At 36.5% G+C, this 17,014-nt stretch overlaps 1 protein-coding gene across 1 annotated transcript in view; it reads left to right on the top strand.

Annotated features, from left to right (window-relative positions):
* The window catches only part of slc4a4b (solute carrier family 4 member 4b), a 68,607-nt gene that overhangs the window by 32,165 nt on the left and 19,428 nt on the right, over positions 1–17,014 (top strand). Inside the window, exons 4-11 of the mRNA XM_067424529.1 lie at positions 1,240–1,375; positions 5,558–5,718; positions 5,844–6,023; positions 8,874–8,950; positions 11,747–11,904; positions 11,984–12,071; positions 12,150–12,304; positions 12,401–12,517. Coding sequence (XP_067280630.1) covers positions 1,240–1,375; positions 5,558–5,718; positions 5,844–6,023; positions 8,874–8,950; positions 11,747–11,904; positions 11,984–12,071; positions 12,150–12,304; positions 12,401–12,517 — 1,072 coding nt within the window. The remainder of the gene's footprint in view (positions 1–1,239; positions 1,376–5,557; positions 5,719–5,843; positions 6,024–8,873; positions 8,951–11,746; positions 11,905–11,983; positions 12,072–12,149; positions 12,305–12,400; positions 12,518–17,014) is intronic.

The following is a 17,014-nucleotide window of genomic DNA, read 5'->3' on the forward strand; positions in this document are numbered from 1 at the left end:
ACACACACACACACACACACACACACACACACACACACACACACACACACACACACACACACACACACACACTTATTCCTGTGATCATCGCTGAATTCTTCATTCTGATTTACTGCTCAAGAAACATTTCTAAATATTATCAATGTTGAAAACATTGTGCTGCTTCGTGTTTTTGTGAAAACCGTGATACAGTTTTTTTACAGTTTCAGGAAAATTTGTTTTAAACAGAAAATTATGTCTTTACTGTCACTTTTTATCAATTTAATGCATCCTTGCTGAATAAAAGTATTAATAACAATGTTGTAATGTCAATGTCTAAACGTAAAAAAATGTACGGTATTTAGTATTTAGAATATGATGAATGAGTTGAAGTCTGTCTGTCTGTCTGTCAGACCACATGTTGTCTCATTGAAAGGAAAAGTACCATCCTGTCCCTTCCCGTCTTTACCTTTACCCGAGGCTAGATTGAAAGAAGCATGCAGATGATCTGATTCTGGGCTCATGCATGACCGTTTATACACACGCAAATGCGCTTGGTATGTCCCAATGCAGACAGTCCTGTTGCAATTCAGAACCAGCAGGACAGGCCAGAATCACAGAAATCACTGGATTTTTGGACCTAATTTCTCAGACGTTGACACAGATCTTATCATTATCCCAAAAATAAATTTGGAACCCATTTGTTTTGTCTAGTTTTGCCATTAAAAGGCCTTGCCTGTGCAGAGAATTTAGTCTTTGTCATTTAAACGTGTACACATTTACAAAATGTGTGGCGAAACTTTCACATTACAACATATACAACATTGTGGTTATGAGAAATGCTGACAGTGTCTTCCTTGTGCATTTTTCTGTCAGTTTTTTTCTTTGCATCTCAAGGCAACTTCCCTGTGAAATTGAGATTGAGATCTCACAGAGGAGTCAATTCTGGCTCAGTCTGCTTTCGCAACACTATCTATTTCTGTTTCTCCAGGAAGTAAAGTCTCACGTACTGGCTGCTTTTTGGGTGTGTAGCACTCAAATTTACAAGAACGCTCATTCATCTTGATGTTGTTATATAACACCTAATCAGGAAACAACCAGTGATTTCTATTACAGTCCCACCTTAAGCAGACACAGTACTATTGTCCCGCTGTGTTCTTTTCTGTATCTGTTATTGAATCTGTAGTTTGATTGTATTGGCTAGCATGTTTATGTAGTAAGCTGGCCTCTCTCACACCTGGTATTCTGTTTCCTCGCCAGTTTCTCCGGCAGCAGAGCGGATTCGCTTTATTTTGGGGGAAGATGACAGCGGCCCACCTCCGCCGCAGCTCTTCACCGAACTCGACGAGCTCCTTTCCGTCGACGGACAAGAGATGGAGTGGAAGGAAACAGCCAGGTAAAGTGTACAAACACCCAGGAAATGTTTCAAACTCAAAGTCGGAGCAAAAATGCATCTCCGTTTCATTGGTCACGTTGTATTCTAAGTATGGCCACAAGGGGCGCTGTAGTAGTTAATGTAAACGGTCTTCTTCTACTGTTATGGAAGAGGAATGTTTTTCTATCCCTGTTAGGCCACGTGTCCACCAAAGCATTTTTTCACGCGGCTGGCGTATTTTTCCTATTGGTTTCAATGGAATCGCCTCATTTTTAAAACGCCATGAGTGCACACTCAAGCACACACTCAAAGTCCCTTAAAGACAATGCGTTTTACTCGGCGGCCATCTTTTAAACACCTCTCGGGCATTGCAAGTGCAGCTCCCATCTCTTTGAATGTGGAAACATCCAGTTCTCCAAAACTCCAAAAGCTTACGGTTAAATTTATATTTGAAATCATCAATGAAATCTGACAATCCGTGAATTTATAAATTCATAAATTTTGTTTCTAAATGCTTGAATCATGACATCAGCTAATGCGCATGCACAATCCTAAACGCTTGTTTCTATAGCAACTGGAGCTTCTAACAGCAGCTGCAGTGATGCGATGACTTTACTAATCAACGATTGGCTCTTTCATTTAGAAGGCGGGGCTTATTCACCATATTGGGCGTTGCACTTCCTAAGTAATCGGAGTGCACCGTCTTCCTTTGTATATAGTCTTTGGTAAAACGCAGTGCTCATCACTGTCACTTTTCACCCAGCTGCCCAATCACAGTGGAGGAGGGGCGGGACAAATACAACAACGACCAACCGCCACATTCTGCGTGTACAACGTCAACAGGCATAAAAACAGAACAAAATAATTTAAAACTAGAGCCAGAGCAAATACTTTACATTGTGTCGGCATGCAAACCTCAATTAACACACTATCCACCCTAACTAGTATTTAAGAATACTAATATCGAACAGTTTGCAATACTTGTCTTATTTCAGAATAGCATTTAGTCATACAACTCTTTCTGTTTTCACCAAAATGTAATTATGCTAATATTTAAGAATGCTAATCTTGAATATTGTTAGCCCGAATATTATACAAATTGCGATGTAAGGCTTGTCTTAATTTAAATTAGCATGTTATCATACTACTGTATTTGCCATAACTTTATATTACAGAAATAGTAAAAGTGTGCTATATTTTACAATATTTTTCTATCCCATTATCCCTTCATCTCAGTTCTAATAGTAATAGTATTCAGGAATAGTAATATTAATAGCTTTCTAGTGTAATATTACGAATTCATCTTATGTTCCTAAGGCGTTTAGTTTTAATGTTCTAACGAATCACAGTATTCTGGCATTTGATTTGCTATTTTGCACATTTTTACATTTTTACATTGATGCATTTGCCAGACACTTTATCCTTGTTTGAGCCACAGTAATACCACCATTGTGTTTATGAACCATTTTGCATCATTCTCTGATTTCGCTATCCTAACTTCAGCAGTTAATGTTTTCAGCTGATGTGTCCTCAGATGGATATGTAGGTCAGAAACACTCTTTCGAAAGGGGGAGACCTCTGGTTTGTCTCCGCCAAAGTATTCACCAGTCACGTCATTTACCAAGTGCTCACGATTTTAGTGTGCCACTTGACTGTTCTTAGTATTTCACACAATCCTGTCTGTTCTGTGGTCCTGTCTAATGCTGTTAGATAAGCGTTTTGACGCCGGAATAAGAGTTAAGCAGAAAACAGTAGCAAATTACACAAACAAAATGTGTTACCCAAAAATCGACTTGCCCTCATTTACTTGCCATAATTTAATCCAGACTGTTTTATTCTTCACATAAACATCATGAGAGTGAGTAAATAATGACAACATTTTTACTATTTTGGCTCAGTTATACTAATGATCTCAGGGCCAACAGCAAGAGTCAAAGAAACCGAGGAAAGACACGTCAGCAAAAAGACAAAAGCAGCTTTCATCTGGTGCAAGAAGTTTTGACTTCCTGTGTGCATTTAGTGACAGATGATCTCCTGGTCTTTTCCTGCCACGAACATATCAACTGACAGACACGCACACACACACACACACACACACACACACACACACACACACACACACACACACACACACACACACACACACACACACACACACACACACATCAAACAAACAAACAAACAAACACGCAGGCCTTGCAAATGAGTAATTTCTGAAACTATATAACTGACTATTTTTTAGTTAAATGAGATTTTTGAGTTTAAAAAAAAAAAACAGTGTTTATTAAAATGACATGTAGAACATGATATTGATGTGGTATTCTTGAACATGAAACATGAAAAATAACTTAAGGATTTTAAATGTCAGTAGAACAAGCTTTTGAAATTTGCTTCTCTGAAACTTTTAGGATGTCACTTCCTTTTCATTGACATTTAAACTGAAATGTCACTATTGTTTTTAGATAACTAAAAGGGTTTATTATATAAAATATAAGAATAATATAAAAAGAATAAAACAAAATATTATCTTTTTATGTTATTTAATTGTGTGTGTGTGTGTGTGTGTGTGTGTGTGTGTGTGTGTGTGTGTGTGTGTGTGTGTGTATATATATATATATTATGATGAAAATGACAGGCCTCTCTCATCTCCCATCTCTAAGAAAGGTCATATATATATATATATAATTTTTTATTTTAATTTATTTTACATTAATGTGATTTATTAATGGAAAACCACCAGTGCATATTTATCATGGCAAAGTTTTAGCATTTATTTTACTTGGGTTATATGGACATGCAAAGACAACAAATTAAAATGCAAATATAACATGAAATAATCTTGAATAACATTAAATAATAACATGAATTTGTTATAGAATATGTTTTTAATAAATTTTTAATAACATTTAATCTCACATAGCAATCAATAGCAAACATTTTTGTGTTTAGTGCTCGACATCAAATGTTTCGGACACAAATGGGGCTTGTTTCATGGAACGACTCTTATATACTGTTTCTTTCTTTGAATTTGCATGGTCCAGATTTACATGTTAAGATCTACATGGCTCTTTTTTTTAATGAAACCATTTGCTAACAAAGAGCCCATTGTTTTTATGGGTGTGCACGTGTGTGTGTGTGTGTGCACGTGTGTGTGTGTGGATGCACAAACTCAGGACAGAGTTCACAGAGTTCTCATGGGCCTCTGCCTTTACCTGTGTCTCAGGTAACATATCAAAACAGCAGGCCGCAGTGTGTGTGTGAGTATGTATCACTATTATCTCGGATATCATACCCACGCTTGGCTAAACTCAGCTCAACAGCCTCTCTGCACAAGATTACAGGGCTCTAAAGGATATCTGTGTGCGGTTGGGTATCGTTTCTCTAAGACAGATATTCGCTCAAGCAGGCATGGGTAAGCTGATAACAGGGCCAGAAGAGCTTTAGGAAGCTTGGAATCATTTTGATTTTAATTTTACATCACAAAGCTTTCAGTTAGTCCGCAGAAAGGCAAAGTTACACAGCTTTCTGTCTCCGTTTTGCCAAATGGTATAAGCTTAAATGAAAAAAAAATATAAGTTATGTGTTCCTATACTAAGTATAAATAATAATACTAAGTCCTTGCAAACATAAAAAGATACTGTGATTGTACTCTGGTCCAGTGATGGTAAAACCATGATATGCCATATTCATATACACGACCATTCAAAATGATTAAAAAAGTCTCTTCTGCTCACAAAGGCTGCGTTAATTTGATCAAACATACAGTAAAAACAGTACATTTGTGAAATCATTTTTACAATTTTCTATTTGTTCTAAATATATGTTAAAATGTAATTTGTTTCTGTGATCAAAACTGAATTTTCAGCATCATTACTTCAGTCTTCAGTGTCACATGATCCTTCAGAAATCATTCTGGATTTGCTGCTCATTTCTTATTATACACACACACACACACACACACACACACACACACACACAGACAGACACACGCATATATACATATACTATGGTAAAACAATGGTATGATTAAGGTGCATGACTAAAAATAAATAGTATTATGATGGTAAATGTCATGCTGAAAAAACTTGGTATTATTGTGGTAAATGTTGTATTTTCATAAGTACCTGTGATGGTGTCACAGTGCTCTGATTTTAATTCAGCCGTTGTCTAAATATTTATGTGTGTATTTTATGTTTTTCTCAGATGGATAAAGTTTGAAGAGAAGGTGGAGAAGGGTGGAGAACGGTGGAGTAAACCCCATGTGGCCACTCTGTCTCTTCACTCGCTATTCCAGCTGAAAAACTGCATCGAGAAAGGAACCATCAAGCTGGACATGGAGGCAAACTCACTTCAGCAGATCGTTGGTAAAACTGCACTTCAGTATATGAAATGGTTCATGGTTGAAAAAAGACCTTGAGATTAGTCTTTTGGTTTTTGGGTTCCTCAAAGCATCAGTAAAACCATAATGAAATCTGTGTCTATCTTTCAGAAATCATCACTGACAGTCAGATCGAGAGCGGGCAGCTAAAGGCCGACCTGAAGGAGATGGTCATGTACACTCTGCTACGGAAACATCGCCACCAGACCAAGAAGTCCAACCTGCGTTCGCTGGCAGATATTGGAAAAAGCGTGTCGAGCGCGAGTCGTCTGTTCAGCAGCCAGGAGAACGGTAACACAGCTGCCACATTAAACCTCTCGCTTAAACTCTTATCGGTTTCCACATCTCTCCTTCACTTTCAGCATCTATCTGCTCAATCCATCCATCCGTCCCTCGCTCATTTTACAAATGTTGCATTCATAGCGGTATAGAAGCACATTTGCACTGTGCAAAACTGAAAATCCTTTGATGTTTCAAAATTGCAACTAATCAAATGTGCTGATAAGATGCAGTTGGTTTTTTAATTTTCAAACCTCAAACCCTCCCAGCAAACCTCAAAACTAGAAACGTTTTTAAAAAACATGTTTTGGTTTCTGAAATTTGCTGCTGAAACTGAGCTGTAGATCCTGATAGTGTCTTTCTCTAAATAAAAGAAAAATGTTAATACTTTAGTACTAATTTAATCATGTTTCTCTTTGTTTTGGGAGTGACTGGCTTAAAGCTACACTGTGTGATATTTTCCCTCATCTAGCGGTGTAAAGGTATATGACCATCCAGGGAATAATAGTTTCTGTTCCTCTCAATTCCGATTTCGTTTGAACTCCTACGGTGGCCGATTTAGTCCAAGATTAACACGGCAATCCGGCAAAACGCGAAAGATGAAGCTTGAATTTACGGGTATGTCCCTCTTTGGCTACTGTACTTTCAAGATGCAGGGGCAACATGGCGACCAGCATTCGAACCTCTCACCCGTATGTATTTTTAATGGCGTATTATAAACTTACGAGAATACTTCATTACTTGAAAGAAGTAAATATACATTAATGAGCACATATATTTTTGAAAGAACTAAGTGTTTTTAGCTAAGAACAAGCGAAAAAGGCTGACATGAAGCAGCTAAATCTTGAACTTCCAGGGAATAACCTGTTTAAAAAAAAAAAGTGACTGCTGGTAAAAAGAGAACACGAGCTTGTAATAAAACAAGAACCAACATGGTCAGCATTATCTATTGTAAAGTCAACTGCCCAATCACAGAGCCGAAGTACAACAATAACAATGTTTTTGTTGGTACTAGAGGGACAAAATGTATATATTGTACCTTTAGGTTGTGCGTCCTCCAAAACGTTTTTAAGTAATCTGAAAACTCCAGGTACCCTGCTGAAAACACCTAGCTGTGGGCGCAGTCATTTGTACAGTTGTTTTGAGTGGTACTGGTAGCTTTGTGTCATTATGTCACATCTGTATACATAAAGGAGTCTGGGCTAGTAGGCTATATCACATGTGTGAATACTGCAGGTGGCGGATCATTTGTGGCCTCTTCTTACAGCAGCTTTAATAATTACATTTATCATTTGATGGCAGATTGTAATCTAAAAAGTTCAAAACGACAATCATCATTGATTACTTGTGCATTGATAGACAAACCACTCACACTTCAAAACCATAGATACTTCTGCGCTGAGGAGCCGTGGCGATACACAACCCGCATAAAGAAGATAAATCCGCAAATAACTTAATAAGAGGTAAAATTTTCAAGGTGCAGCGTTTCCTGAATATATAGGCTAATATAGTATATATATATATATATATATATATATATATATATATATATATATATATATATATATATATATATATATATATATATATATATATATATATTTCTTTAGTGAACTAAGAGCTGTAGACACTGAATGGGGTAAATGCTACGTGACCTATTGTTTACAAGCTGTCTTTCCGCCGCTGAAACACTAAGCGATCACACGAGATGTGTTAGTTTCTGTTGCTTTTCACCCCCCAAACACCACCACCATAGACACTTTTCACCATCCGATTAAAATGCATTTTCTCAGAATGAAAGCGAAAGGTTTTTAATGTGAACTTCAATGTTTATAGAACTAGTAGTGTTGTCCAAATGTTAAGAAGTGTTTACTGCATTCTTTAGTAGTGTGACAATAGATGACATGTTTTCATAATATTGTAACTTTCCAGAAAGTCAGTGTTTGTTCAAAGTAGCGGTGCATAACTACATGACTGTTTTTAATGTACTGCACATGTTGTACTAAACAAGTTTACAGTCAGGCGAGTGAAAATCGAATGCTTTCTCACACAGTCCTTTTTATTTAATATATTTCAGGGAATCAGTTGTTTCCTATTGTTCATATAAATGAACCACTCTCACCACAAGAAAAACGCTACATTGACATCTTACAACTTCTGTGTTCTCTAACTTTTGTGACGTCTTCCTTTTAAACTGTGATCATTTATCTTTAAAAGTCAAAGAGAAGGTGATGATTTGATTTCCGTGAATGTTGTCTTCTTTCATTTTAATTTCAATTCTGAATCAGCACTTTGAACCAAATTTGAGTTGATTTCTCTGCTCTAATGCTTTCTTTTCTCTCTTCCCTGTCTCTTGTCCCTCCCACTTGTCTTGATTGACATGCATGCCCCCTGTCTTTTCTCTCTCTCTCTCTCTTTCTGTGTGTGTGTGTGAAGCGCGTCCTCTTGATCACACTGTGCCTTGCTTTACCAACTTTGACCCTGAAGAGCAAATTCAGATGCAGAGAAGCAACAGCATGGGACTTCTCTGTAAGTCTGTAGCTGAAGATGTAGCCTGATTTGCTGTTTCTGTCCTGTAGTCTGGTTCTCTGTAAGATTGCTGCTGAAGATAAGGTCTAGTCCACTGTACATTTTCAGATAAGGACTAAAATGAATCCTTTAAGAATCCTGTTTTTAGTTCTCTATAACCTGTCCAGCAAGTTAGTTAAGGAATCTATTGAGATGTAGATATATATCATAACCTATATTTGAAACCCTTGGGCATCTTTGCTTCTAAAAATATTTCTGTATTTCCCACAATGTGTTTTTAGTGTTTGAGCAGCTTCTCAGTGTTTGACCTTTGACCTTGTACGACTTCTGCAGGTAGTCCAACCACAGCCCACCGTAACCTGACCTCCAACAGCCTCAACGATCTCTCAGACAAGCCTGAGAAAGAACAGGTACTGTGAAGTGTGTTTCTGTGTGTTAACAGTTTCTTCACATGTAGAAGAAGAGATTGATTCTGCAAGAAAATATTACCCAAAGACATGTGTTATAGTACAATTGTGTGCACCGTCTGACTGTGTGTTGGAGATTTATGCTTTGTTTAAGTACGTGAAGCTCATAAAAATGTCCAGGTCACATTTTCCCCCAACATAAGAAGTTATAATTTGCATCAGAAAAATAATTTAAAAGAAAATATTTTCCTGACAAATAAGCACGGATAAGGATAATAAGTCCAAATGTATCATTAGTATTATGCATACAGCCATTTTATATAAATGCCTGGCAGTTTAATAATATAATAAGGTATTTATTTTTTATTATATAATATATAATAATATCATAATATTTCAAATATTAACCATTATTATTAGTGTCATTTAAATGTAAATATATATATATAATATTATATAATGTAATTTAATTTAATTTAATAATATAATAATATATATTTTATAAAATTATATTATAATAATATTATTTAAATATAATATAATAAAAACTTTTTTTAAATTAAAATATTTTTAAATTAAAATATAAATTTTATATAAATAAACTATAATAATGAGAATTATGTTTTTCATCACCAAAAAATATTGTCTTAATGGTTTATTTTCTTTAAATAGCTGTGGTATTTTCTATTGAATTAGGACTCAGGTGTGTTCTTAGAAGGCTTTGTGAGATTCTCCCACTAAGAGTTCATTACAGGCAGGATAAATGACTTGTTTCTCCTGTGGGAAGTTTGGATTAGAAATGGCTACAGCCCTGGGCGTGACATCTCTAGGACAGGAATGAGTGCAACAGGACAAAAGAAACTCTTTCTTCAAACGAAGTAGCGCACAATGAAACTCAGTGGTCTTTCACACAAGGACAAAACATGGCAGCTGTCGTCAGTTGCGTCAATATTTGTGGATTAGCAGGAATGCCTTGTCAAATGCACAGAGCTCTGTTGTGTGTTATTCCCGCTACTGCAGTAATTATACTGATAACCTCAGATTAAAATCAGTCAGAACGCAAACATTACACACACACACACACAGGACCTCTTTTGTGTCAGACTGTCTGTCATCCCAGTGTATATCGCTAATGAAGTGCTTTATGACACAGATGCTTTTGTTTATATAGTTGTGACTTGTGAGCTTGTTTCTTTCCACTCGGCTTAAATCTTATTAGACCTTTATATGCCACTTAAATATGATCTCATAAAGAGACTTATCGCTTATTTCGGTAAATAAACAATTTAGATTTGAAGGTGGTTCTACGGATAAAGATATAGATGTCGGACAACTTGTGCATCTCCAAAGCGACTTCTCCTCCAAAACACATGAACACACACAGCAGTTTGCAAAGCAGATTTACTTAAACAAGGCAAATTAGTGTGAGAGCATAATCCCATAAAAGCGCCAATGGGGTGGAAAGTTATGTGTGTGATCTACTGACGACTCGCAAATTATTTCCACAACGACCAAAACTTATCTTTTGATTTAAGACATGCTATTTTGGGGCTGTAAATAATGGAGCAAATACCAGTAAACTGTCGAGCGCAAACCTTAGTAAATCACCTTCCGTGATTCATTTAAATACTCTGAAAGGGAAAATCCTACAAATGTATATGCAATAAGTTCAATAAGTCCACACCTTTTCAGCGTAACTTTTTTTACTGTGTGTCTTAAAGGTGTTTTTTACTGTATGTTTGTGTCACCCAAAAAATGAAAATTATTTCATTAATTACTCACCCTCATGTCGTTGGACATCCGTAAGACCTTCGTTCATCTTCGGAACACAAAAGAAGATATTTTTGTTGAAAGCTGATGGCTGAGAAAGGCTTCGGAAAGGCCTCCATTGGCATTCAGTACATTCCCACTGACCCACTCACAAGACCCATAAAGGCACTAAAAACATCGTTACAAAGTCCATCTCACTACAGTGGCTGTACAATCATTTTATGAAGCGACGAGAATAGTTTTTGTGCGCAAAACAAATCAAAATAATGACTTTATCCGGCAAGATATTGTCTTCCGTGTAGGTCTCGGACATGAACTCCTCCTTTTCCGGGTCATGTATTCGCTATGATTCGAACGGCGGATCTGCGTCATATTCTCGTGCATGCGTCGAGTTCGCGTCAGTAATTTGGTGGATTAAATTGTTTTTTCGATTTTTGTGCGCACAATAACTATTTTCGTCGGATTGTAAAATGATTGTACAGCCACTGTAGTGAGATGGACTTTGTATCGATATTTTTAGTGCCTTTATGGGTCTTGTGAGTGGGTCAGTGGGAATGTACTGAATGCCAATGGAGGCCTTTCTCAGCCGTCAGCTTTCAACAAAAATATCTTCATTTGTGTCTCGAAGATGAACGAAGGTGTTACGGATGTCCAACGACATGAGGGTGAGTAATTAATGAAATAATTTTCATTTTTGGGTGAACTTACCCTTTAAGTAAATCCTGACTGTAATTATTTTTACGGCAAAAAGGGTTTGTGTTGGCGCCATAGACTGTAAAAAAAATATGGACGCCGTGTCCGTGACGTCACCCATAGGATTTCGATAAGTCGTTCTGAACCGTAAAGCTAAATGAGATTCTGCTCCCTTCTGGACCCTAGTGGCCAGTTGAGGAACTGCAGTTTACATTACTTCCATATTGACTTCAAGAGAGATCGCGGGAGGTTGCCGCTTGGTTGGCGGAAGCTGTTAGTAAATCTGGCCCCTAGAGTGAAATTAAAATATGTTTTTCTCATTGCTTCTCTCTCTAGTTGAATAATAAGTTCATGAAGAAAGTTCCTCGGGATGCGGAGGCGTCAAACGTGCTAGTCGGGGAGGTGGATTTTCTGGACGCCCCCTTCGTGGCATTTGTGCGTCTTCAGCAATCCGTCATGTTAGGGGGTCTCACTGAGGTTCCTGTTCCCACACGGTAAGCTGCTCACTAGTTCCAGCTATGTAATTCATAAATCAGTTGCTATAGTTACAACAATATCTATTTGTATTTGTAGGTTCCTTTTTATTCTGCTTGGGCCCAAAGGAAAGGCCAATTCATACCGTGAGATCGGACGTGCCATCGCCACGCTCATGTCTGATGAGGTGTGTGTGAAAGTCTTCTTCTTTGTGTGTTTATTTGCATGTTAACAGTGTTTTCATAGTTTATTTCGGGTCCTACAGGTGTTTCACGACATAGCATATAAAGCGAAAGATCGTGGCGACCTGCTGGCAGGGATTGATGAGTTCCTAGATGAGGTCATTGTTCTTCCTCCAGGAGAGTGGGATCCTGACATCAGGATCGAACCTCCTAAATCCATCCCATCTGCTGATAAACGGTACCGGCAACCATTGATCTTACAGTATCATTGTCAATTTAATAAACTATATGACAGCCAGTAACTAATGAAATGTATTTGTGTGTGTGTTTTTAGTAAAAACATTATTGCCGGAGGGGAAGGTTTTCAGATGAATGGCAGTACGCCTCATGATGGGAGTCCAGGTGGCGGCGGTGGCCATGCGGTCGGTGATGAACTCAAAATGACGGGCAAGTGAGTGTATAAACGGGCACAAATACACGTTCATGAGCACCGTGCAGTTTATATTAGTTTTGTTATTTAAAACCGTGCAGTAAAATTGCACAATTATTATATTTACACTACCGTTCACAAGTTTGGAGTTTTATAATATTTCTGAAAGAAGTCTTCTAATCACATTCATTTTCTCCAAAGGGACTTGTAAACCTTTAAAGACAGCCCGATGTAATCTAATCGATAGTATTTGCTTCTGTTGAATCCGTCAGTCCACATTATTTCCCATTAGTTTTAAAACAACCACGTTTAACAGTGGAATTCCTGGTGAAAAACTACATTTCCCATGATGCTGCACAGAAAATTACACCAATCAGAGAGTCAAAACAAGTCTAATGCACTAAAAGAGCTCTCTTTACTTTCAAAATATTTATTATTATAATTTACCATATATATATAGTCCCAGATCGAGGGAGATTATCAGTGGACTTGTGTGTGTATATATATATATGTTTGAACACCCTGCTATTACTTGCAAAATAGCAGGGTGTTCAAATACTTATTTTCCTCACTGTATATATATATATATATATATATATATATATATATATATATATATATATATATATATATATATATATATATATATATATATATATTATATATATTGCAAGTAATATATTGCAAGTAATAGCAGGCTGTTCAAAAAAAAAATCCAGGAATCACAACATATGATTTTTTAACTATTTATTTGTATGGTACAGCTGCAAATAATGGTATAACAGTTATAATAAAGACATTTTTGAAATCCCATTGGGAGAAATTAATTGAAAAAATATGTTAGAAACGCTGTATTACTTTTGATGGTGCATGCAATATTAAAATCATATAATATTTTTGTAATATGAATAAAAAGCAGATCCCTTCAATGTCAGCATATTTTTAAGATTGCCTGTGGGAAAAAAATGTCCTTAAAAAAAACACAATCTCTATCCCTCACAGGTTTTGCGGTGGTCTCATTCTGGACATCAAGAGGAAACTCCCGTTTTTTGCCAGCGATTTTTACGACGCTGTCCACATTCAGTCTCTGTCTGCCATCATGTTTATTTACCTGGGTACCGTAACTAACGCCATCACCTTCGGAGGCCTGCTGGGAGACGCCACGGAGAACATGCAGGTTAGACTGTTCGAGTCTTTACCGCTGTGAGTTTGTGTGTTGTACTTTCAGTCGTGTTCGGCTGTTGTGGGTTTATTCAGCTCCTGGAAATAAAAGTTGGCTGACATTGTGTTCACAGCTCCAGGGATTTAAAGGCCACAGATAGCTGTTTGATTATTAAACATGTCACGTCAAATATATGTTATGTGTTTCCTAGATTGGGTGTTTGGAAACAGATGTACATGTTGCATGTTGTGATTTGATCCGCGCTATACTGAGCGAGAGAGAGGAACAGTGATTTTCTTCGAACAACTGTTTATATAAATAGTCACAGGATAGTGCGTGGTACTTCAGACATGTGCAGTGACTGCAAAGTTTGGACATATATTTAGCAGTGCATTTATATGGCACAGGCTAAGGAGGATCAGCTATAAATATCCTCAGATTACACACAAGCGCGCACACACACACACACACACACACACACACACACACACACACACACATACACGCACAGAAAATCCACACAAATTCACTTCTAAAAAAATCCCTCTAAGGGAATCCTTTTCGTGACCTCTGCCCTTACCTATAAAGCCTGCTTCAGATACGTCAAATAATAGCTTAGGTGCAGATTGCAGGTTACTGAACTGCACACAAGATTTTTTCTCTCACGTGTTTATAAACCGATGACTTGTGTTTGGAGCTAAATATGCAAACATGCTTGTTAGAAATACACTCAGACACAATTCACTGGGAAATCATAATTATGACAGTATGAAATTAATTATGACATGCTAAGTTATAATATGAGATAAATTATTATAAAAATTCAAATTTATGACATACTAAGTCAATTAGGAGATGAAAAGTTGAAATTGACTTCGACAGTCGAAAATCAAATTCATGACTTAAAATGTAAAAATTATGATTTAAAAAGTCCTATGACATGTCAAAATTGACATACTAAGTCATATTTATGAGAGACATTTTGAAATTGACATGTTAAGTTATAATTATGAGATGAAAAGTCAAAATTATGAGCCCACTAAATCAAAAAGTCCTAATATGACTTGTCGGAATTGACATACTAAATCATATTTGTGAGATACATTTTGAAATGGACATATTAAGTTATAATTATGAGATAAAAGTCAAAATTTTGAGCCACTACAATTTTTACTGTTTTAATTTTTAATTTTAATTTATTTTATAATTATGAGCCACAAATTATTAGTTAAAAAGTCAAGAGATCAAAAATAAAAACTTTTTAAACTCAGAATTATGACTTAGTATGTCATAATTTGACTTTTTAATTTTTTATTTTTTTTACTTTTCTTACATTTTTGATTGAGGTCATAATTTTACCTTTTTATTTCATACGTATGATTCAAAAAGATTTGCAAGATTTTTTTTTCTTATGTGACAGAAATGGACAAATCTGAATGCAGAAGAGTTTAAATATGCTGTGATAACTCAGCAAAACTGAGCTGTCAAGACTTTATCAAGAGTTTCAGTGTAAAGCTCGGAACAAACTCTGCAAGAACAAAGAAATGTGTTCGTTTTCTCGAGGTGGCAAGAACAAGAACAAAGTTTGTTCTGGCCAGTACATTCCATACGTCACGAGAAAAGCAGGTGCCGATCATCTGCGTGTCTCCGCATTAACTACGGCCACATTAAATGTATGACCAATCAGACGATAGTTCTCGGACATCTGCAAGAAGAAAGTTGTGCTCAGGCGATGTGTCGAGAACGAGCTGAGAGAACTCCCAAACAGGGCTGCGAAAATAAATGAGGTAATTTTGTTCTGGCAGCCCGGGGAGCGAGAACTTTTTTCTCTGTTCTTGCGGAGTATGTTGCAGCCTTAAGTCTATGGGATTCTTTAAGGTCTGTTTTGTCGTCCAGCAGGTGACAATCATTAGGAATCTCTCCTCATCAGGGAATCAAAAATAATGCATATAAACTCTGTAAAAGAAAAGTCTGTAAAATAGGGCCCAAAATACTTTAATAGGAAGGAAATATATGTATAGTTTTTAACAGGTGTTTTGCCTGTTTGTTTTTTAAATATGCATAGCATTTAATTATTTTAGGCTTGAAGGAAATATCCGTAAACCTTTCAGTTGGTTTTCTTACTATGCTCTTCAGTTGAATATTTCGAGGCGTGTTGGCGTAAACACGGCGTGCAGTAGTGTGACTCTTCCTGAGAAAACCCCAGCCGGTTGTGTTGGAACAGGTGTTTGTCTGATTAAGCGTTTTCAGATTTGACAGTCAGGCAAAAATGGGCCTGTCAAGAAACAGCTGACATCCCAAATCTGATAAGAGTTCCTGTTTTAGTTTTTTTAGTCTTTGCTTTCAATTTTCCGCTTGATATGTGTGTGTTTGTGGTTTTGCGCAGGGCGTGTTGGAGAGCTTTGTGGGGACGGCGTTAGCTGGTGCCGTGTTCTGTCTGTTTGCCGGTCAACCGCTGACCATCCTGAGCAGCACCGGCCCGTGCTCGTCTTTGAGCGGCTGCTCTTTAACTTCAGCAAGTGGGTGGCACACACACACACACACACGCACCTACATACTTAAGCATGCATACACAAGTACACACTAAAACACGGTTGCTTTACGAGATTTGTTAGGAAAAATGTGATGTGTGGTAATCCACTTCATTATCAGTTAGACTGCATTTACAAAACAACATAAGAAGAAGAAGAAGAAGAAGAAGAAGAAGAAGAAGAAGAAGAAGAAGAAGAAGAAGAAGAGGAAGAAGAAGAAGAAGAAGAAGAGGAAGAAGAAGAAGAAGAAGAAGAAGAAGAAGAAGAAGAAGAGGAAGAAGAAGAAGAAGAAGAAGAAGAAGAAGAAGAAGAAGAAGAGGAAGAAGAAGAAGAAGAAGAAGAAGAAGAGGAAGAAGAAGAAGAAGAAGAAGAAGAGGAAGAAGAAGAAGAAGAGAAGAAGAAGAAGAAGAAGAAGAAGAAGAAGAAGAGAAGAGGAAGAAGAAGAAGAAGAAGAAGAAGAAGAAGAAGAAAAAGAAGAAGAAGAAGAGGAAGAAGAAGAAGAAGAAGAAGAAGAGGAAGAAGAAGAAGAAGAAAGAAGAAGAAGAAGAAAACAGTGTTTAATAATTAATTGCATTAATAATAAAATAAAAATAATTCTATAATAATTATAACATCAATAATCATAATTTATTTATTGTTAATAACTATGTATTATTTATTTGCTTATAATAATAAACTAATACATTATATTATTATTATTTACTATTTAAATATATTACTATTCTTATTCTTATTAATAAATTAATACAATATATTGCATTAATGATACAATAAAACATAATTATAAAATAATTATAACAACAACAACAACAGTTTATTTGTTTA

This window comes from Pseudorasbora parva, chromosome 18, assembly GCF_024679245.1.
Source record: "Pseudorasbora parva isolate DD20220531a chromosome 18, ASM2467924v1, whole genome shotgun sequence".
Lineage (NCBI taxonomy): Eukaryota > Metazoa > Chordata > Actinopteri > Cypriniformes > Gobionidae > Pseudorasbora > Pseudorasbora parva.